The sequence below is a fragment of the Temnothorax americanus genome, unplaced genomic scaffold, assembly GCF_048541705.1.
Source record: "Temnothorax americanus isolate GAGA-0224 unplaced genomic scaffold, ASM4854170v1 Scaffold17, whole genome shotgun sequence".
Taxonomy (NCBI): Eukaryota; Metazoa; Arthropoda; class Insecta; order Hymenoptera; family Formicidae; genus Temnothorax; species Temnothorax americanus.
Genome location: NW_027509307.1, coordinates 3,849,055 through 3,872,034, shown reverse-complemented (window position 1 = coordinate 3,872,034; position 22,980 = coordinate 3,849,055). Strand labels below are relative to the sequence as shown.

General features: G+C 39.3%; 5 protein-coding genes across 13 annotated transcripts in view; 2 read left to right on the top strand and 3 right to left on the bottom strand.

The window, feature by feature from the left end:
- LOC143895875 (atrial natriuretic peptide receptor 1) overlaps nucleotides 1-11,081 on the bottom strand; it is a 94,299-nt gene extending 83,218 nt beyond the window's left edge. For 3 of the 5 annotated variants that reach the window (XM_077403305.1, XM_077403306.1, XM_077403308.1), the window contains exon 1: nucleotides 2,327-2,770. Coding sequence is in view for 1 of the 5 variants with exons in the window: in XM_077403309.1 (XP_077259435.1) it covers nucleotides 7,888-8,096; nucleotides 8,326-8,500; nucleotides 8,824-8,994; nucleotides 9,159-9,375 (772 nt within the window). In the remaining 4 variants the exon portion in view is untranslated. Of the gene's footprint in view, nucleotides 1-2,326; nucleotides 2,771-7,887; nucleotides 8,097-8,325; nucleotides 8,501-8,823; nucleotides 8,995-9,158; nucleotides 9,710-10,159 lie in introns of those variants that run through there. The other 2 variants (XM_077403309.1, XM_077403307.1) reach the window with 2 other exon arrangements.
- Nucleotides 11,082-11,830: 749 nt separating this feature from the next.
- On the top strand, nucleotides 11,831-13,034 carry LOC143895880 (nucleolar protein 16). Its single transcript, XM_077403323.1, has 3 exons — nucleotides 11,831-12,019; nucleotides 12,137-12,458; nucleotides 12,533-13,034. The coding sequence occupies exons 1-3, from the start codon at nucleotides 11,913-11,915 to the stop codon at nucleotides 12,665-12,667; spliced, it is 564 nt and encodes a 187-aa protein (XP_077259449.1). The 5' UTR covers nucleotides 11,831-11,912; the 3' UTR covers nucleotides 12,668-13,034.
- A 241-nt stretch (nucleotides 13,035-13,275) lies between these two features.
- LOC143895878 (oxaloacetate tautomerase fahd2, mitochondrial) lies at nucleotides 13,276-20,457 on the bottom strand. Of its 2 annotated transcripts, XM_077403318.1 has the most exons (7): nucleotides 20,168-20,457; nucleotides 18,569-18,730; nucleotides 17,904-17,939; nucleotides 14,673-14,889; nucleotides 13,932-14,266; nucleotides 13,767-13,854; nucleotides 13,276-13,679 (listed from the first exon to the last, which is right to left on the bottom strand). In XM_077403318.1, the coding sequence occupies exons 1-7, from the start codon at nucleotides 20,320-20,322 to the stop codon at nucleotides 13,617-13,619; spliced, it is 1,056 nt and encodes a 351-aa protein (XP_077259444.1). In that variant the 5' UTR covers nucleotides 20,323-20,457; the 3' UTR covers nucleotides 13,276-13,616. The 2 variants fall into 2 exon arrangements, with proteins under 2 accessions (XP_077259444.1, XP_077259445.1); XM_077403319.1 differs by lacking the exon at nucleotides 17,904-17,939 and having other exon boundaries at nucleotides 20,168-20,456.
- A 688-nt stretch (nucleotides 20,458-21,145) lies between these two features.
- Nucleotides 21,146-22,828, bottom strand: Mrpl35 (mitochondrial ribosomal protein L35). The gene is made up of 4 exons (XM_077403320.1): nucleotides 22,689-22,828; nucleotides 21,839-22,001; nucleotides 21,573-21,719; nucleotides 21,146-21,475 (listed from the first exon to the last, which is right to left on the bottom strand). The coding sequence occupies exons 1-4, from the start codon at nucleotides 22,717-22,719 to the stop codon at nucleotides 21,244-21,246; spliced, it is 573 nt and encodes a 190-aa protein (XP_077259446.1). The 5' UTR covers nucleotides 22,720-22,828; the 3' UTR covers nucleotides 21,146-21,243.
- Mitofilin (inner membrane mitochondrial protein mitofilin) overlaps nucleotides 22,788-22,980 on the top strand; it is a 32,458-nt gene continuing 32,265 nt past the window's right edge. For all 4 annotated transcript variants that reach the window (XM_077403314.1, XM_077403315.1, XM_077403310.1 and 1 more), the window contains exon 1: nucleotides 22,788-22,921. In XM_077403314.1, coding sequence (XP_077259440.1) covers nucleotides 22,877-22,921 — 45 coding nt within the window. In that variant the 5' untranslated portion in view covers nucleotides 22,788-22,876. The remainder of the gene's footprint in view (nucleotides 22,922-22,980) is intronic.

The following is a 22,980-nucleotide window of genomic DNA, read 5'->3' as shown; positions in this document are numbered from 1 at the left end:
ACAAGAGAATTCTTAGAGTTTTCGGATTAGCGCGAGTAAGATCTGATTTGTTTAAGATTTAATGAGGAAGGTCGGAAAGTACGGCGTATCGCGCAAAGTTTAATCGTGTTTTCTCCTCAAGGATGACAAAGTTGGTAATTAATTGGATCACTGACAATCACATTTTGTACACATCCGAAAGTACAACAAGCTGTACTCAAAGCGCGGTCAAAATGGAAGTTCCAAATTACGTAATCATGCTTAATTTTCCCTAATCTCTCCGCAAGGTAAAGCTAAACTACTGTATAGTCTTTACGGCGCCTCGTTGCATCGTAAATTCGTGAATTCATGTGAGACAGCATCTCGGTATCATCCATTCGCGATTCGTCGTGACAATAAAAAATGTATCTCGTCCAAAATATAAACAACATGCATGGAAGTATATGCGAGAATCAGATTCAAAAACAAATTAATAAAATATAGATAAATCAGTGAAACTTTTTAATTCATTTAATTTCTATTATTTAAAGAGTAATGTATATGTAATAGGATCATCTATTTCTAATTATTACGTAATTATGTAAGCTAAAACAAGATGACAAAGATGACTTGCTATTTGTTACAGTTGATCATTGTTAACTTTTCCTCAAACATTCCGCTTTTGTTACTAATTTTAAATAACACAATTTGAAAGTTTAAATCTTGGCTGCTAAATAAAGAAGTAAATTACTCAAGAATACTTATTTTAACACTTGTCTGCTCGACGAGTCATTTATATCTTACTGTATACATATCACGAAAAAATTATTTTTATTTTAACACATATAATATGATAAAATATTGTATAATATGATTAAATAAGACTGTGCTCTTATGGGTAATGTGTTTAATAGCGCACTTTATGTTATATTATTATATGTGGTTATTTATATTCATAACTTTATATTAGACAGCAATTATCTTTCACAAGTGTTTTGTAAATTACGATAACCGGTCATGGATGATCACTAATCAACGTGTTAATTAGATTCTTCATCGATTGACGTTTGCATTCGTTCTCATAATTGATACCCTGCATGTGGAGCCTTGGCGTTCAGTATCAGTTTTGAATTAGGTATGCAATCTCGTTTTACTTATGAAAGTCACAAACTAACTCATCGCAAGGGCGAGATCAAATTGTTCTAAAGTCCTTTTTTTGCAACGAAGGGAGATAGCATAAAATTCGCATAACAAACGACCTCGACGGATCCGCATTGAAGAGATCGTTCGCGCTCCATCGCGACGGCGAAAAAGAGGTATTTCGGAGCGAAGTAAAGACTAGATCGGCCGTGTGTATGTTGTGTACACGAATATATTTGCTTCCGTCGCCGATATATGTCAACGTCGAAAAAGCGAAATGCAAAAGACTCGAAATTTATTACCGTAGCAGCTGTTCTCCAGTCAATTTGCGCGGAGGGAACATTAGCACGACTCTTTATGACTCGCATCGCGCGCGATTGTTTCGCTCGTTCTCGCGTCGACGATTGATGTTCCAGAAAGAAAAAACAAGACAATTTGTATTGAACATCGTCACGATTTCTTGCCGAACATCAGTAGCCAAGGACGGTAACAGAGCTAGTGTGCCGGTCGAAGTCGAAATCGGATCATGGACTGTTATTCTTTTCCAGGATGCGATAAAAGAGCACGGAATTAATTGCAATAATTATATGTATCGCACGCGTATTTTTTTCTAATCTTATTATTTAATGACGTTTTCCACACATGTTATGTGTGGAAATAGAACTTGAAATTTTTCATGAATTTTTAATTAAGTGATACGAGACGCACCGAAAATAAAACTCTCTAATTTATAATTTCAATTTTGCGCGGATATAAAAACCACGCCAACTATTTAAATCGGATCTTACAATTTATAGATTTGGTCCATTCTTTCCGTCATAATGCGTATTTTAAACCTTCAATTATCACGCACCCAGAAAAGACTTGAATTTTCTGTTGTATAGGTGTATGTAATAATACCAAATGTACCTTTTCCACAAAATTCAAAATTAAATAGCGAAAAATACGGTATTTTATTAGAATTAACACCAAGTTTCCTGGGAATTTCGCGAAATGCGCCAATCGTAAACGTGATTAGATTGATCAATTCGCACAAGGATCAAGTTCAGATCCTTTCCTATATAAACGGAAAAGAGTGTCTCGAATATCCAGTGGAGTAATGTAATGTCACGTGCTTTCCGGTCGAGAGAGCCGGCAGCAGAGAGACAGCTACACGCACGAACGAACAATTTCGAACTCAAGATGTCTCGGAGATCGCTCTTTACCGTACACAGAGAAAAGACCTTACACGTCTTGCCGATGTTCTTTTTAATGGTGAGAGACACGCGCGTACCGGATATATCGCTAAGGAACGCTCGGCCGCGATACGACGTTGTCTAATCGTTCTTTCACTGACAGATCAACTTCCTCACTGTATCCAACTGTATTCGCGAGCAAGATCAATTGGATTCACCATCTCGCGGATTTTTCATTTGATCGCGTCATGGAGCACGTTGTCGCACGCGTGTGACATCTCTCAAAGATAGCCGGTTTCTGGTCTCGCGATCGAAATCGATCGACGCGCGATTGGGCTGATTTCCCGATCCTTCGTTACTCATACTTCGAGGTGGCTCATTGTTTCGCCGTTCGCAAACCACCGCGAACTTAGGTATCGGCTCTGTTTCCCGCCGAACGCCGATCTCTCCGGCTCCTCAGTTCGCGCTCTTCTGGAGCAAGCTCGGAACGCGCGATTGAAACTGAGAGCGAACCGAAGGAAAGCACGGTGCTCCGGATCGCCCACCGAAGTCGACGATCGCTCCTCCTCCTCTCCGTTCTCATCTCCCCTCGTTCTCTGCCGCACTCTTCCTGCCTCCAGCTCTCTCTCTCTCTCTCTCTCTCTCTCTCTCTCTCTCTCTCTCTCTCTCTCTCTCTCTCTCTCTCTCTCTCTCTCTCTCTCTCTCTCTCTCTCTCTCTCTCTCTCTCTCTCTCTCTCTCTCTCTCTCTCTCTCCCCCTCTCTTTCTCCCTTCCACCCTTCGATCCCTCCGCCGCCCTCTCGTGCCTTTTCTCTCCTTATCCACCTCCCGATCTGTCTATCGGTCTATCTTCGCCGCCGGTCCTCCCTCTTTATCGCACCCCCACATCGCGCGGTCAGTTCGCTCCAGGCGAGCACGCCACTCCGAGATCGTGTAGGTGGATATTGCTGTGCGCCTCCACGAAGGAAGCACAACGAGGAAGTGGAACGCATGCGTCAATCCTTTCGAATACCCTCCGTGCACACCACACCTTTCATTTCGCATCGAAACGCCATGGAGTGCGTCCGGAGTGTTTAAAGGGCTTCAGGTCAAAAGTGATAGCCGCAACTTTGGTTTTCGTCCTTTTAAAAAACGTCATGCAATTATCATACGCCTTCAATTTGTGAAACACTTCGCAGAGAGATCCGCAGATCTGCGAGAAGATACCTCGGGGAGAGATACCCCTTGACGAATTTAGTGTTATCTTTCTCAACAGAATTAAATATTATAAGCATTATGCGTGACGCAATATAAAATATTTTTAGTAGGCCTGAAATACGAAATAGTGGCAAATATATAATATTTTATAAAATTTTACTATAAATTCTTTCAGATTTTTATTGCGTTTTTCTTCTATAAAGTTAGCAAAATGTGTCATGCTAAAACTTTATTTTTGCGTCAAGAATGTCATGGTCACTAAAAGAATGCAAATTTTATCTTGTGAACAGAAATCTAGCACTATAAGAAGCGGAGAAATTTGTTGAGTGCAAATATCTCCGACAAAAATCTATAATGGGACATCTTTCTATCGCATACTTTTGTATATAGATAACGTCACCCTACCTGCATGACCGCAAATATTGGCGAAGAAATAGATTTCACAGTATCAAAAATCACATACGTGACAATACCGAGTGGAATTTATCGATAAATCGAAGATTGCAATCATCAACTATATATGTTTCTTTTGATTATATATAAATCTCTATTATTCATCAACTTTAAACGTATATGTAATATTATTAAAAAATTAAAAGATAAGACACAAAGAGAGAAAGAGAGAGAGAGATGTTATTTTTTAATATTTATTTTATTAAATCAAAAAGATTTTCTACTGATATTAGATGCAATAATCATACTTTTAAACTCTTCAAAAATATATAATAGTAGTGTGCTATGCAACTTTAAATACATGTATTATTAACATCTGATTATTAAGTCCATAATTATTTTCGGTTCTATTCTAGGCTCTTTCGTAATCGTCGTTTTGAGCGCGTGTTCTTGCTATATATCATAAGTCTCTTGTCAAGGTCAGCTTTCTGATCTTCGAAGTGAAAGAACTGTCGATCGTGTCATTTACGCAAGAGTTGCCTACATAGTCCTTTTATCATTAAAAATAGATTTCCAACCGTGTGAAAGAGAGAGAGAGAGAGAGAGAAAGAGAGAGAGAGAGAGAGAGAGAGGAATTCGTCTGTCACACGATTTTAGGATACGTTTATATAGATAACGGCAAATTAATACAGCAGTAATATTAAAAAGTATTTAGTGCTATGGATGTGATGTAGATTTTTAAAAATATAGGTATTATTTTAAGCACAAGACATGTTAACAATATTATTTATAGAATTTAACTATAGCATTATCTTGCTCGTGGTTGGATAATTTATGATTTTATTTAGATATTTGTATGCGCTTTTACTTTAACGCTTTGATTTAAGATTATATCATAAAAATGTTTCAAAAAATGTAGAAAAGATATAAAGAAATGTCTAAATAATTTCTGTTAAAAAAAAGTGATCTCCATTTTGATCGAGAAAATCATAAGTAATGAAAAGTAAGTAGGAAACCCAAAGTAATCCAAAGTAATTTTCTCGAATAAAAAATTTGCATTCGTTAATCGATAATCGATTCGTTAAAGATTTTTTTAAAGATTCCGTACCATTTCTTCTGACGAAAAAATGGTACGGAGTCGAAGAAAAACTTAAAAGCATTCGCTAATGGGCGGCTAATGTCTTTATTATGAGAGACGTCGCTCCCAACGATTGTTGCTTCCGAGCTTAATGCTCTCATGTCATCAACCTTGTTGCATATACCATAAAAAAGTACAATATATATATATATATATATATATTTATGTAACACGCGGAAAAGTGTCGTAAGTGCCTATTTGCATATTCTTTCAGGGCATGTGTTACCACGACACGTATTATACACGTGCGATGAGCATATGCAAATAGGCACTTATGACCAATGCGTTTTAATGCATAATGTATCGACGACATTCACAAATATCACTCTGCTCTGCGTTTTGAGGATGACACGAGAGTGACATATCCAGAAAGTTCTTCAATTTTCAAACTCATTTCTATATCCTCTTGTCAAGCAATTTGTACAAACAATTTTCTATATATTCTTGCACAAATTTTTTCATGATACAATAAAATTACGGATCGCAAAATTATGTTGTGATTTACTCAACTAGCACGCTTCTCGCGTAACAGTAATGAATTATTTGCTTTGCAAAAAAAAGTTGTAAGAATGTTATATAAAAAATGTGTGTAATAACTTTAGATTTAAAAGATTTTAAATGTGCACATAATTGCCGTATGTATACGTGTGCACATGACATGCTCTTATAATATGTACTTCTTGAATGTACGGATTTGGAATTTTCCAAAGTTTTGCAAAATCGCATAAGTTATTGCCAACCATTTTTACCGACGTAAAAACGCTCTGATGAATTTTGTGTGATGAGACGACACATTCGACAGTTGATAAAACACTCGAAACTCATCGATTAATATTCATCAATACTGCAAACTTTGATCTTTTTCCTCGACACTTTGTTTACAGAACGTATCTTAATAAAATATATTTTATCCATTATACCCATACAACGTGTGTGAAGTATTATTTATTGCAAGCTATTTTTATATTATTTTTTATATAAACTTATTTTTACATTATTTATTTTATTACGTGGTGTCACGTTGACGCATACAAATAGGTCCAGTTATCTTCGAATGTATAAAGGGATAATTCCGAGCGAAAATCCTTGTAACACTTTAAATAGCGATAATCTTGTAAGTTCATTAAGGAAATGTTTAAATATAGACGTTGTGACGTGTAAAGCCGTGTGAGAAGATATCAATAATAGAAATGTCCAAGCATGATAAGTTACGCGATAACGTACGAAATGAGATATGATAAGGCACGATTCGCCTAATGATTAAAAAGAGTTAAACAAAAAATTACGCAAATACTTTCTTATCCGTTAAAGATATTATAAACGAGCAATATTTCAACTGAAAGCTCCACTTATATCAATAGATTACATTTTCCGCATCTGATAATTGGATTTTCTTCCTAGTGCTTTCACATTGAATTTAGCTAGAATTTAGAATTGATAAAATCTCTGTAATATAACAACGTTGTGCAACAGCAACGTAATTTTAAAAAACAATTAATTTTATATATATTGAACATACATTATATTATACCATATATAGTATGTATTATAGTAAATAGATAAATACATATTTCAACTTTATAAATAGTAATTATTCTATAAATATAAAATTAATTATATTTTTAAAATATATATTTATTTTTTAATATATATACATATTATTCACAAAATTGTTTTATATCATCATGATATTTAGCATTAAAAGAAGGAATGAAATGAGAGAATCATAACTGTGGTGAAACCACTCGAAATGATTAATGCGCGGAATGTATCATCTCTCACGCGTCACTCGAAATATATTGATTATAATTAAATTTATTGCGAACGTTTAAAGCAACACCTCCGCTAACATTATGGGACAATTCAAGATTATACAGAGGCAATATATTTTTATCAAATTATTCATTGTTGATTAGTAATTACTATACAATGTTTAAAAAATGCAATACAGTTCCTATAATATAGTACACATTTAGAAAGTTCCGACGATTAAAAGCAATCTATTTGTCGCCAATGTAAGATACCGATAAGATCCATACATATTAATTTTAGATGTATTTGATCAAAGTGCACTCGCAACAAAATTGACTGTTAAATTATAATCTTATAATTGTTAATTTTTTATTTATTAATTGCATATTAAACTTTATGCAACCATATGCTTTTTGAAAAGGATCGTAGGAAGATATTCTTATCGTAGATTCGACATTTCAAGACAACGACGTTTATAATTAAATACTTGTTTACAGCACTTGAAGCGTCATTGTCTACGACTTGATCACTTAAAGCCGTGGTATGCGATAAATATGGATAAACATGATGATTAATATCTTTTTAATCTGATTTCGATAGTGTGGTATTTCGTATGAGGAAGAATGACAGTGGAATATAATTATATCGTTAGATAAATGAATATATATATCGGTAATTAACCCTTTAGATATCTTGACGAAGTCATTTCTCGGAAAGTTCCTTATACTTTTTTATGACAATTTTATTCATAAATGATCTGAATGTTAAATCCAGCTATTTGTTAATTGACGTCTAAAGACGCAATAGAAGCAACTTTTCCGCTTGTTACTTTTACTGATTAGTGATAATACCCTTGCATTTTTCATAAAATTTAATTTAACTTTTTTGTTCTAATTGTTTCATACACTTTTCTTACTGTATAAAAGGAGAATTTATGTAGAATTTATTTTCCATTGTTTATCTTAAAATATTTGTGCACGCGGACGTACCCAACTTAATTGGGTAAATATAGAATTTATTTTGAAACGCATTTTTTCGACGTCTCAATGAATCATCTTTCCGATATATATAATATTTTCAGAAACTTGTGATATTTAAGTGTTATATATTAATTAATAAAAAAAAAAGTCACTCACCACCGTACGAATTGCTAACGTGATCTCTCAAGGCCTCCGGATAATCATTGGGAGTCGTAGCTTCGACGTCGAAAGTGCCATAAGTAATATCATGCTCCTTCTTGATGAATTCAACCATTGACTTCATCATAAGCTGACACGTATGTCTACCACCGACTTGATTTTGTCCGTTTGTTGCATAAACGAGATGCACTTTTCGCCACTTGTAACTAATTCATAGGAAGGAAAAAGTAAAAGAAAATTTTGTTATGATCCTTCAGCTTTTAGTTTTCTTATAATCGTCAAATAATCACATTTGTAATATAATTGTCTGTTTGTAATATAATTTGTTTAATATATTAACCTCTTTTTTTGAAGAAACACATAAAGACAAAATTTTTTTTACATAAATTTTTAATCGATGGATTATTGTATAAACTTTGGCCCATAAATACATACCGATTCATTATAGCCACAAAGAAATTGGCGATGTCCCTGAAGGCCAAACTTCCGATTCTTGTGGTCATGAAGTATTCATCTTTACATTCGACTTTTTTCTCGGTGAAATCGAAAGTAAAGCCTCCTGTGGTAATTAAAGGTGCTCCAAGAAATTTGACCACTCTGCCGACGACCGCTGAAAGAAAACTCTTAAATAATACCACAATAATGGAAACGGTATAAAAAATAAAAGAAAAACAGCTCAGAAGGAATATGCCATATGTTAAAAATATTTTATATTTTAAAAATATAAAAAAGAAGAATATAAAACATAAAAATTAATCTAAAACCTGGTCTTGTAGTGCGGTTACAATTAAATCATTTTGACACAGAAATCTTTATGTGGATTAAAGCATAAACCGAGATGGTTTTAGAATCATTTATTTTCAGACTGCAGGCAATTAATATTTTACGGGGGGGATTCGGTAGAAATCATTAAAATAATTTCAAGTGACGTACCGACGCAATAATCGCATGCCGGCCCAAGAAACAGGTGCACGCAATGCGAGTAGCTGTCGATCGCGCCGATTTGCGCGTACATCGCGTCGCAATGATCGTCTTGCGGCACGAACTTCAGCTTCAGCCAGTACGGTAACAGATTCCGCGATCTCGCTTCGTACTCCGCTAAATCTGTAAATGAGAAAGACGATATGCTCTTCTGCACAGTGCGCACAGATTCGAACAAAGCTAAACTTGCGAGGGGTGCGGCGCGTGCATGGCAAAATTTGATTTTATATTCAACTCCTCGCGTTTGCCGGTCCCAGTTCGTCTGAGATGCTCGCAGTAGCTCTTACCGAGGACCGGGAGGACCTTAGGCAGAGAAATATCGTATCTTGGATCCGCCGGCAGGAGAACGGCGACCCTCAGCTCGCAAGAAACGACGCCGTCGCGGTTCGTGCTGCACAACGCCTCGCAGTCGCGATGCAATTGCACCTCGCGGCACGTGATTTTGCCCTCCGCCCGACGTATCAGCCATAGGATCGTCAGCACGACGATCCTGCGGGAACCCATGGGTGCGGACCAGAAAGCGATCTCGGTATCAGATCGAGTCCTTCGTCGCGCCGGATCGGAAATCGCGTCGAAGCATCGTCGTCCCGACGTCACCGGCGATCGCGACGATAAACGTCTTTATCATCGCGAGACGAGCTCACCATGTGCGAGATCCTGATTCATGAGATCACTATTTCGCCGTCTCGCGATCGCGCCGCGGTCCTTGCGATTCATTCGCGCCGACACGTTCACGTTACACTCTCGAGTTCCTGCCGGTTTGTCCGACCGTATCGGCAGCTGTTTCACTTGCCGCTTCTTCTGGTACAGCGGAGAGTATCGCCAAGCGGATTATCCTCTAACGAATTACGCGAATGCATTACACACGGCTGTGTTACTTTGTCTCGTATGTTCGGCTTTATTACAATAGAACTACGAACAATGCAGATTGGAGCAAGTGAGCGCGGAGCTCGATAGGATATTACTGAGAATAGATGTTTTGTAAAGTGAACACTTTTCCCTTACGGAAAAATACAGTACAAAGACTACGATAGAGTTGCGAAAAAAAGTACACGAAACTATAGTAAATATAGCAGTAATTGCTTTAGTTTCGTGTGCTTTTTTTCGCAACTATGTAACTTTTTCCACACAGGTTCTCATTTTTAAAACCAGGAATAAATTTCAAAGTAAAAGTGAAAACTTTAAATTAAATTTAAATAAAAAGAAGAAATCCTTCTCGAATTTTTCGAGAGGTTCTTCAAAAATTAAACTTCACCGAACGGACGTCAATTGTTTCCGATTTACTTACTTGTTGCACAGCTCGTAAATAACGTATTTATGTAACGTCAACTGTAATCTACCGTTATCTATTATTTCGAGAACGCGTAGAACAACATCATCGAAGATTACAATAATTGTAATCGAGCCGCGTTTATCGGAGACGTGACGTATTAGTTTTAAAACTATTTAGATTCCATATCGCGGATATTTTTAAAGCGGTTATCGTACGCGACACCTCTCTCTCGCCGATCACTCCGGGAAATCTATCAGCGTACCTATATACGCCCAATACGTGACCCGGCCGCGGCCGCATTTACGTGATGCGAGCTGCCACAATGAACACTACGCCGAATCTAGGTCTGACCAAACGAAGAAGATCCTTGCGTGACCCGTTCGCATTCGCGCCGGACGCGCATCGTCCCACACGTTCCTTTGTTCTCTCCCCCCGAGCTTCGTCGAGCTTGATAAGCGCGGGGAGAGAGAGAAGAGTTCGCGGACGCTGCTCGACCGCGATCAGCGAAAGAACACAATCAAAGAGGCGTACTATCAGACTAAATCGACTTGAAAAATGCGTGGAGGAGCAAATCCCGATTCCGATTCCGATTCCGATTTCGGGAGTATCTGGACGCGCGAGGGAAGGGGAGGGGGATGAGCGACAGGAAGAGAGGCAGACATCGCGATTCACATCGGGATCGCCGGAAATACACTGACACCTCACGATCACGCGGCTGCCTTGTTCCCGGTGACAAGCGGAGCACTTACATACACACGCGTCTTTATCACGGATATCACGCGTCGATTGATAGTAGTTATCGAAAACTCCGACGTGCACGGCTCGCTCGGCTCTGCCCCCTCCCACGCGAATCATTCAGGGGGGTTGTCGGGGTCTATTTCATCTCGAGAGGATCGAGTTTCCGTCGAGGGTTCCGCCCCTCGATCGCGTCAAGCGCTGCCTCGCTCGGAGAATCGTCTCCGGTGGTTGATCTCTCCTCATTGTGCTAGCTCTGCCATTTTCCCCCGTTTGACGTTTCTTCCCCTCGATAGATATTTCCCCGTTTCTTCATCCGGTTCTCCGCGATTGAACTGTCAATTTGGTTCGTAATGATTTTCTGCTGAAATTTACGATTGTCTGTTTCGGCTGTTTGATAATTTACATCTTTTTTTCTTAAGCTTATAATAAAAGGGTAAAGAACGCTATCTGTGTGTCTTTTTAAAGTTATAGTTACTATAAAGAAAGAGAAAGAGTTTAATATTTTTTAACATAAATAAAATGCGCCCATTACAATGGGGCGCGTATATCTTTTTCTAGTTTTTTGTATAATGAGTTATCAATTTAGCGTGCAGAAAATGCCGAAACACCGTCATATGTAAAAAAAAAAAAAAAAAAAAAAACGTTTCGAAAGACGCCTCGCTTATCGATCGCTATACCAAAAACACGACGCGAGTTCTTCATTCGAATTTTAACTCCATTTTAATTTAAACGCGCTAATCATTTGAACGCGCGTCACGGTTATTGATTGAAACAATTTAAAGCTGTTTTGATCAACTATATTTTTAATTTTACCTTTAATTGCATACGAACGCCAAAATGTCAGGTGCAATTTTGATTCACGACACGCTACCATTGCGAATGCGCGGTGTAGCGTCGTTTTCCGGAACTAGACGAATCACGTGCTCGATACACGCCGCGGATCGGCAGATGTTTTTAGGAACGCGTTGTTGAGTTAAATAGGCGGTACAGTACTCGTACACACGTGCGTTGAGAAAATATCTCGAATAAAATGAAAATAAAAAAAATCAGAAAGCTAAAGCGCAAGAAGAAGTTCAATCCAAATGTGAATCGAAAGAGGCTGCGAGATAAGCTACGAAAACTACCGGAGATCCCATGGTAAATTTTCTAACCTAGAACTTGTGTAACTGATACCCAACATACTGCAAAAGCTTATTGTAACATACCATTAATCGCTATTTAGTATTTATTTACTGTATTACGTTGGACTTTTAGTGATCAAATAAAGAAAGCATGGGAGAACAAGATATCTACTCGTGTCAATTTGAAAAAGATGGGTTTGGCGTATGACCCAAACGAGGCAGTGCGAATTCCTAATGTAAAGCACGAGATGCTGGAGGAGGCCAAGAGGAAAGTTGCGGGAAGCGAGGATTCGAATCACGAGAGCGAAGAGGTGAAGGTGACCGCGGCAAAGAGTTACGTGGCGGAGAAGCTGGAAGCCGATGCAAAAGCTCCTAGAGAGCGACTTCTCAAATTACCGAAGGGACAAGCGCAGTTTCTCACTTATTTAATAACGAAGTACGGCGAGGATTACAAGGTGAGATTTTCTGCAAGTAAAGTCATCGTTATATCCCTAAGAAGTAGATGATTATCTGCGTGTTCTCTGTGCAGGCAATGTCGAGGGACAAGAAGAACCATGATCAATTAACTTGGAAGCAAATACGAGCTAAAGTGAAAATGTTTAAAGGAATTCCAGAACAGTATAACAAATTTGTTCAAAATAGCGATGTACAGGTAGAGTCCTAACGTGCATAAATGTATATTAGGATTTTGTTTGTATTTTTTAATTAAGATTAACGTATATTGAGTGACAATGACTTAATATATATAATACTCTTATAATTTATGCTAATTTGACATAAAAATGGGTCACATCATGATGGAAATCAAGCCAAGTTTGTTACATTTGACAAAATGTATTGGCAAATAACAAATAATAATTCCGAATATATATTTGTTATTTCATCACTTTATATAAATATATGCTGATGCATTTCCTGTGATAGAACGTATATTTATAAACGGATTATATCACAAATACATGTTTTGCTGTATTTTGCATAATTGGATATGTGTATTAATGTTCGTGCCAATAAAATGTTATTTTATTTTACACTGACAATTTAGTAGTTTACATAAATTAAAGCTTACTGCACGCGAATAAATATTGCGATCAAAATATAATTTTTCTCCCTTCGCGCGTTTTATTCAAATATTTTAAATTATCTTTTATATGTGTGATTTTATGAAAGATTTTATTCGACAAAATAGAAAATCTAAGACATCCTGTATAACTTGATATAAATTTTTTGCTATTAAACTTATGTGGGATGGTACGAGATAAAAACATGTAGTAGAAACAACTTGCTTTAATCATATAAGTACGTAAAATACGTGACACATAAAAAATTAGCGTTATCGATGTTGTTAGGCACCCTGTTTGTGCCCTGAATGAAGAGGGGCGATGCTACCTCTGGCATAAACATTCGCAATCGCGCTGAAATTATTTGCATTATTCGAGAGTACCTATTCTTACATACGTATCCGAAATCCCTACAAATACAAATCAAACTACAAATCCTAGTTTGATTCAACGTCATCGCGGATGTCGATCCCTGAAGGAACGTAAGTCCAGTCTTATGAAAATCACGAAGTTCTGTTAACGCTTTCCGAAGGTATGCTCCGTCTTTTGGTCTCAGATCACTTTGTTTCTTAGACGTCCCAGACTCTCGATTTCGGTTTCAAGTACATCGCCACGCTGAAACACGCGATCGAGTGTAAAATACGCAGATTATACACACATGATGAAGAATATAATTTAATTTATTTATTAATAAGAACATACCTGCAAATATTCAGGTGGATTGCGTGTGAATCCTACACCAGCCGGCGTGCCGGTAAGAATCACGTCGCCCGGTAACAATGTCATAAATCTGAAATTTTTAATTAGCATCGTTATTGCGCGTATTCTCAATCGCATCGTCGGCGTATCGTTGTGAAAAATACGAACTGCGAAAGATAGGCGACTATTTCGTGAGGTTTGAAGATGAGCTCGCTGGTATTGCCGTCCTGTTTCAAATTGCCATTCACCCATGTCCTCACGGACAGATTGTTGATGTCGCATATCGCTTCCTTGGTGACCACGGCCGGGCCAAGAGGACAGAACGTGTCCATCGCTTTGCCAAGCAGGTATTGACCGCCGTTCCGCTTCGATTTCTGCCAGTCGCGCGCCGATATATCCTGCGCCACCGTATAACCGAAGATACAGTCCTCGACGTCGTCATTACTGAGGCCTTTGCATCTCTTGCCGATCACTATCGCCAGCTCGGCCTCCCAATCGACTTTCTGCAAATTTGAAAATCAATCATACTTTAATCCGGCTATACGACCGAGCGTGCGCGATTTCCGGAACGTATGTACAAACATCACGTGCTGCATCCTACTTATTCAGAGTGTCAAAGACAAGCTACACAATGAATCAATGACGGTGTGTCGAACAATTCAAACTACGGACCTCGCAAGAAACCGCTTGTAAAGAAAAAGTCGCTGTCGCAATAAAGCGCAATGCCCACGGCCTGAAGTGGATATAACGAAAACGAAAGCGGGGTGGTCGGGACGTAATCCTGGCGGACTAAAAATACACGGTTCCAGATACAACACGGAATCGACACGATCAAAGGACACCCCGCGCTTCGACCTGGCCGCGGCGTTTCCCTTCTCCTCCTCCTCCTCTCGTTCGCCGTCGACTTACGTCCGAGATCTTCGGCAGCAGGATGTTGTCGCGCGGCCCGATGATGTTGCTGGGAAATTTGCTAAAGACTACCGGACTCTCCGGAGTCGGTATACCTTGCTCCAGACAATGTCCGCTGTAGTTGAGGCCGATGCAGGCGAGCTTATCCATCCGCGTGACCGGCGCCAGAAAGTTCACGTCGACCTCGGGCGTGATGCTCCGTCCCTCGGCGACTATTCTGTAATCGATCGTGCTCAAGTCAGCGTCATTTGGATTAGGCTTCGGAATCATCCGATCAAAAGTTAATCAACTTGCACGCGAGGCCTGGTTAAGCACGTTTTTTTTTGTTTCTACGGTGTGAGTGTCCATAAGCTTCGCGGTATTATTTAAGAGGCAGAAGGAAGCAGACGGCGAAGAACAGGAAAAGAGGAAATTTGGCCTTTATTCGCATGCAGAAATGCGTCCCGCATTTCCTGTTCCATGCGCAATCTTGTTAATTGATAATCACTGTAATCGCTGTCGATGAGTGACATGCGATTCCAGCGGTTCTGTGTACGCAACAAACGGGCTTTCATAGGAGATCCGACCTACGGCAATAAGCGTGTAATAACGCTATTATAATTACTCCTATGTCTAAATCTCATCAATTACTGCTGGCGTTCAATATCTCGCCGATAATTCCGTGCTGCTAAATTGATGCGGGTGAACCGAGCATGATTTACATTTCTATTGTGTTCCGCCGTGCCGCCGTTTCCGGTTAATTGCACCGCAACGTATGCCCATAGTTTTTACAAATGTTTTCCTCATTGATTTACGCTTCGCAAAGATGAGATTACGTAACAGAAAAACGTAACAGAGTTGCGGGCAAAGTCTAAAGTTGTCACGAAAGACGTGTAATATAAATTATCATTTAACTTGAATCTTTAAATTGGTGCGTCCTTTGTGCGTCAAAATTACCTTCACGACTTCTTTAAAGAGACATTCAATATTAATAAAGTATAACATGCTCATTCAAATAACTTTTATTATATGTGGTATCACATTCTAAAAGAAGAAGAATGCTATTCTAATAAGTTCTGTTGATATAATTGCTTCTTCTCTTTACATCATTTTCAAAGGAATACCGCTCTTCTTCTTAAAATTGCAGCGGAAGGAACTAATTAATAATATAGAGAAACATGTGAAAACTGAATAATTTACAAATATAATTTACACTACTATTCTTATGATTTATTAGTAAACATCATACACAACCATCATACGATTATAACATACTGCAAGCAGTAATTTTTTATATAGCTTATTACATTATAACATGAAAAGTGTAGGAAACATTCGACCTTAACAGAAAAAAATTTTATCTCTTCTATAAATAAAATAATGGTGCGTGGAGAAATGTTCATGCCTGTTTTTATGACCTGTGCCGAATTAACAGTAAACGAAAGCAACATTGCGTAAATGAATGTTCCGAAACACTGGAAGCCTCAAAGGTATATATAATTAAACGAATATTCTATTAGCGAATCAATTATCGTTTTTACCACTTGTCTCAGTTTGCGGGGAACTGATAGTCAAACACGTCGTCTGACATGATTTATAAATTAAATTTGAAAGTAAAAATGGAAGTGCATTTTGTATTTCCATTTCCATTTTATATTTCCATTTACTTTTAAATTAAATTGATCAATCGTGTCAGACGACGGACTGATAAATATAAGGGCTCCTCCATTCACCGGAGCGTGCTGCTTTCACTTAAAAAATTTTAGCCGTCCCAAAGAAGCTTGAGAGTCCGCCAATTGGCAGCGGTACAATAAAGCGCCGTCTCAAGTTAGTATTAACAGTTGCGTCTGATCGAGAGTCAGTTGCAATGATAAGACTCAATTGGGTTCTCAAGTAAAATTTTTTTATTAAGCGGTATCCATAATTAATGTAGAGAATCTAAGCCGATTTTTAGTACTTTTTGAATTAAAAAAAAAACCCAAATTTGAGAAAGTTATAGCTTTCTAAAGTTTCTTTGATGACGGCAACTTCAAAAGATTTCGCAACAACATTATGACGTCACGCACATTTTCGTGTACTATATTTTCTTTAATTTTGAAGATATTGCAAAAATTCAAAAAGTTTACAAAGAAAGTATGCCATGATCTATCAAAATATACTGTTAGGTAAAAGTCGGTTGAAGACCGAATTGTTGAATGTCGCGCGATGCGTGATGCAAAAATGCGATGTAAAAACGCGCTGTACGAAAGCTTAAAAGCTCCCTCAATGACGCGTATTTATTAGTATTTAAGCGGGACTGCAATCGATAGAGGTGGTGTTTGCCGAGACTTAGCCGAGATCGATAAAAGTCGAACAACAGAAAACATGCAATATATATGTACGATTTATAAATGTCACGTGATGACGTGACGCATAGCAATCTTTCATTATAATGATCGAAAATAATTCACGAGGCACTTATGTGTGATTACATGTTCGTCACGCGACATGTCCGGCTTTTTTTGTCAATCGTTATGTTCAGATCGGTAATGAGATGTAATGTGTATCCTGAGTATATATATTTATAAATGACTGTTTCTCGTGTTTGGAAGGCCGTTTGTCCCGGAAATTCCCATTAATAATTTGGATCGCGAGCAGGATGTTCATCGCCAAAATTTTGATAAGGCGATAATCTTGTTTGTACACGATTAAAATTCCGTTACGCAATCATCATATGATTGATTACATCACAGAGCATGTGTACTGCTCCTCTCTCGTGTTTCAAAGTCACTTTCACGTCTCTTCCGCCGAACATGAAATATCGCGCAAAGGATTATAACATGAATTTATTCTTTTTTTTTTGTTCGTCGAAAGAAGAAATTACTTTGCACGATTGCAAAGAATTGATTGAGTGCTTTGTATGTACCTACGTCATTTTTAACAATTTTCTGCAACTTTATTGGGAATATGTGACAATTCGGAATTTAGTAAAATACCCGTTAATAGCACGAATGGAAAATTCTAGACTGTTATGAACGTAATGTTGGATACAAAATCAATAAACTCTTGATAAGATATTGATAACAGTTGGAAAAAAGGAATTCGATTAACGAAAGGTGCGGCTTCATATATCCTGGCGAAGTGAGAATCAACGGCATCGTATATTATGTGCGTGGGCGAAGAACAAGTACAGATAACTAGCCGAAAGGGAAGAAAAAAGGGGGAATAACTACTTTATCACACGAATCGAATGCCGAAAGCGAAAGCACCAACCTCTCTACTGCCTTCCTTAGGTCGAAATCGTCGTCCCTGGCGAAACAAATTCACGTTGAGATCGGACACTTTCTTTTCTCGTATTACCCGTTAATATATAATAGAGATATTTCAAAAATGTATATCCCAAATTCAAGAAAGAAATAACTTGTAAAACAATACCAAGGTTAAACTTTTAATCATATATCACTTCAATCAAGAGACGAATTTAATTCCCAAGGTTATTACAGTAGCATTACTATAATTGTGTTCTTTTTTTCTCGCACAACCTGTTATCATAATACTATATGTATATATCGGAATATATATTCCAGATAGAAAAAAAAATAACTTGTAAAGTAATTCCGAGATCAAACTTCTTATCATATCAATCCAATTTGACGTATTTATGATCAATAAAACCATAATAGAGAGTAATTACAAAATTGAAGAGTAGCATTACTGTTATTTTGTTGCTTATCTATACTCCAAATTATTTCCAGTCATAATTTGTCCACATTTTAATGCCAAGAAGTAACTACGTCATCACGTTAGACGATTGCAGATCGCGTTAAGCGCTTATAAATATTGTAATGTACAATTTTAATCTTTCGCGCGAAAATATACAGATTCCTCACTCCTCCGAGACCGTTTGAAGTCTCCAGCTGTTTAAGTCGCTCTCCTACCTCTTGGCCTTCTTGAGAAGATCATCGCCGCCCTCCAGAAACTTTTTCAAGGTGTTCGGTATCCGCGAGTCGACCGCGGACACGGCGATGATGTCACCCCCCTGCTTCAGCTGGACCCCGAGATGCTGCGGGCCTCCGCTTTTGCTTGTGAACTGTACGAACCTGTGAAAAATATATGCCGCGTTAATCGACTAGGATAAGTCAAGTCGCGAGAGCCGGTCGGGATAATTATCGTGCCACGTTACGTCACGTGTGTATCAGACTTTCTAAATGTGGCGCGTCTTTGATCATTTCGCGCTCGCCGCGGAAGCGGAACCGCGACAAGCGGTGAAACGTAACGAAACAAGTATGAGGGAACGATGAATTAAATATTAAATCACACGCTATCGAGAACTCAATAGGTAATTGTAGATAACAGTTGAGAAATCAAAATAAGTTGAAATATAGTTTTGCTCTCTAAGAAATAATTCTCGCAATATTCGTTTTTTTCCTTCCTTTTTTCCCTTAAATTTATTTCTTGTAAAATGGCAGGAAGGAATAGATAATGTACGTCTAAATGTCAATTTCGTAATACACGTGCGTCCATTAAGATAAAAACGACATACGTTTTATTAGTGTTTTCCACGTTGCGTCTGTGTGTACGCGCGCGCGCGCGCGCGCGCGTGTGTGTGTGTGTGTGTTTTATTTTTACCAACGTAAATAAACTTTTCAATTTAACTTACTTTTAATCTTTTCTTAGTTCTGAAAATTAAAAGAAGATAAAAAGTGAATTAAATCGAGATTAAAGTTAATCTGCATTGATAGAAATGGACATTTATATAGTCTTTCGAAATATAGCAATTAGTGACATTTCGAGATGCATTGCGTTGTGGCTTGTAGTTCTCACGTTCTGAGTCCTCTAAGAACCTTAATTATTGCTATCGCAAACTTTGGAAAAAGAAACGCAATTGATAAGATAATTTTTTCCACGTGAAACTGCAGTTTTCATACCGCCAGACGTCTCTAATTATTTATGAATAATTCCTGCGACGTTACCGATTTTCGTCCTTATTTATTCCCTTCTATACCCCTTTTCATTTAAGAATCAACCGATTATCATCTCGCGATCTTTATACGGAAGAAAGATTTCCGGGCGGATCCCGGAGACGTAGCTTCGGATACATTCTCTTTTAATAGAGACAGACGACGGATATATGTGCGTCGTGCGCGTGACTCCGGCAGACGTGGACGAACGGCCGAACCGTGAAATAGGACGAGCGTAGAGTATAATGTATATATTCACCATTTAATTTTCGTCTTTTAGAGAATCTATAGAAATATATCCAGTCAACAAAACGACTGAATAGCATTTCGAGATCCCTACGACGATCTCAAATGGAATCGGATTAGAAATACCGTCTTGAGATCGGAACGACGGTTTCTGGAGCATTGGGAATGTCGGGAGCGACAGCGACGGTTCACCATGGAATCGCGATGGGATCGCAACGAAATCGGGGGACGCTCGAAGGCTCGCCGATCACCCGAGGCCCGAAACATACCTTCCGCACGCCCGCCCCGCGCCGTCTGGTTACGGCCCTGGATTCCACACTACCTACTCACCTCATATCGAGCGCGCGGCTGACGGAGAAGTTTCGGCTGCCGGCAATGCTGGCGACGGCGAAACACGTATTGCCCTCGCTCTTCCCGCTCCCGCACGCGTTACCGAACGCGACACACGCTCTACCGAGCAGTCGTAATTTTCCACGATAGGGCATTTTTTCGACGAACGTTATCGCCGATAGCGGCAAGAGGGCGAGCGGGGACTGCGGGGAGCGAAACAGAGAGAAACCGACGAGATTCGAGGGGCGCACAAACGTCGTGAGATACGAGACGCGACTGAGATCACCGAGAGGCCACGGCCACGCTCTCTCGAGTGTCGTGCGGCACGTAGGGGGTACGACCACGTGACCCCTTGATAAAAAGGCGAAAAGGCTGATCTCGATGTGAGTTTGGACAGGTCGACGGAAAAGGGGGAAAAGAGGAAACTACGAGGAAATTGTTGAATGTAATGAGATACTCGCGAGATGTACGATAAGATACCGCACAATATTATCTTATCTTGAAGCGATATCGATCGTGCCAATAAATAACATCTGCGACAGGAAACGTGAATCGCACGTATCGTTAGGCACACAAATTTTGTCAATTACCAGCATTCTTACTGCAATGCATGGGGGAGAAGGAAATTTGCGTGAAGAAATGTTTTATATGTTCGATGGTAATTAAAATGTTTTGTTGTTTATATATACCCAAGTAGCAGGGTGATGTCCAAACACGTCTCGATAACGTATTGTTGACATTGAGACGTTATTAATACATCATTGACGTCACTCTGTTATTTAGGATAATACTAATAATACTATATAATATTATCGACATACAGTAATAAATACTAATTTTTATTTGACCGTTTAGAGAAGCCTCGATAATAAATCTGAAATGTGTATCGATGGCACATTCGAAAAGATAGAAGATAGATTATAAAGCATTTGATCGCGTAGTAAGCGTAATACTTTAGTGAGAGAGAACACGGTCCACTTTAATAGCATCATTTTTAATACCCCTTAAATCAAAAGCTTACAATTTAACAATTGTAGCTTGAAAGCTTAGTCTAGCAATTAATAATTAGGTAAGAATTAAGGTAACGGGTTTTTCCGAGTGATCATAAACTCTTCGCGGTTATGATACGGCTCGTACGGATCGTCGATGTAATAATGCCGTCTGCGCCAATACTTGGACGTCATCTTGTCCAGTAGCGTCGACTGCGTGGCATTGCAGAACACGTGTCGGCGCAGTCTCTTCTTCCTGGCGGTCGTCTTCGTCCACAGCTTGTTATGTCGAGCCGACCTCGTTCTGATCCAGATACCCCTGCAACATTTCGTTTGTCGCTCGAGAATCTTGGCTTCCACGATACAAGATCTTTCAGGATTATTATAATGCGCTTGATGTACGCTTGAAATATTACCAGTGCAAACGGTAGAAACGGTCTATAACCGTCTTCACAGTCTTCCGCTTTCCCGACGTTAGAGAGAACTTGATTAACGTTCTCACTGGCACGTTAGTAACAGGTTCGGCTGCTGGCAAACCCAGACGATTTTCCGTCGCTGCATGGCTGAAAGAATAACATTTACGTTGCTTTTACACAACAATTTGCATCTTGTTATTTATCTCACTCGCATAGAAATCAATATGTTCCACAAAATTACTTCTGCAATATGATACTTTAATTACTTTAGTAATGTTTTATGTTGCATAGGTCCGACAGCTGCCCATTTCCGAACAGCGATTGATAGCGCTCCGAACTCTCTATGCTGTATAGACTTCAAAACGGGATTGCATCTTGAAGCAACGCAATTTAATACACTTGTATTGCTCGTCGCTCTCGCTGCAACTCCTGAAAGAACACCACGTACGGTACGTGTATACTTGCAAGATAAAAAATAAACAAGTAATAAGTAAAACTGCCGTTATGTAATCTCAATCCGGACTGGTTTTTTATATACTTTTTACAAACTCAGTAAACTGTGTGCCTATTTTATGTGGGTCTTTAAAAATTACAAACTCGGGGAAGAATGTCTTATATACATCCGAAATATATGCGGTCACGTATTATTCATTTATGTGAGTATCTCGAGCACGTACAACCGCGTGGAACGTTGGACTTTATGGATTGCTCTTTACACTCGATTTCTTCGAATTAAAACATACAGAGTATTCAGGAGTCTCATTTACACCGGATTTAATTAGGAAAAAATGAACCGAACATGATCTCGCGGATAGAAAATTCACAGTCGAGAAAATTTCACGAGACGGAGAACTCCAAGTGCACGTTCAAACGCGCGCGCGCTCGCTCGCCCACGTTCCAATTCCGTGGCGTTCCCTCCGCCAGCGGCGTGTCATGGCGCTCGCGGAACAGCGAACCTAACCTCCCGACGCCGCGCGGCACTCCGTCGTTCGCGACGCGACGTGACGCGAGATCGGCCCGGTGTATCGTGGTGCGACGCGGAGCTGACGCGTGACAGGACCTCGCAACGCGGTCGCCGATCGTGGGATCGGCCGTGGGGCACGCGTATACACCCACCTCGCAGCGCCGCGCTCACGGCACGCAACATTCTTCTATTCGCGCAGTTCCACCCGATTCCGGTGTGTCGTGTGTCGTGTGTCGCCCAGCCAGCTGTTTTCCTCCCCCTTCCGCGTGCCGCAGTTTCGTTTTTCGTTCCCCTTTTCCCGCAGTCCCGTTGGCTGCCCGACCGGCCGCTCGAAGGAAGGATGTTCCGAATTGGATTAAAATTTCCGTGCAACGGTCTGAATCGGGTACGTAGCCGCGTGCGAGAAGTTTGCGGGTGGGCGCCGTGCGATCGTCCGGGAAAGAT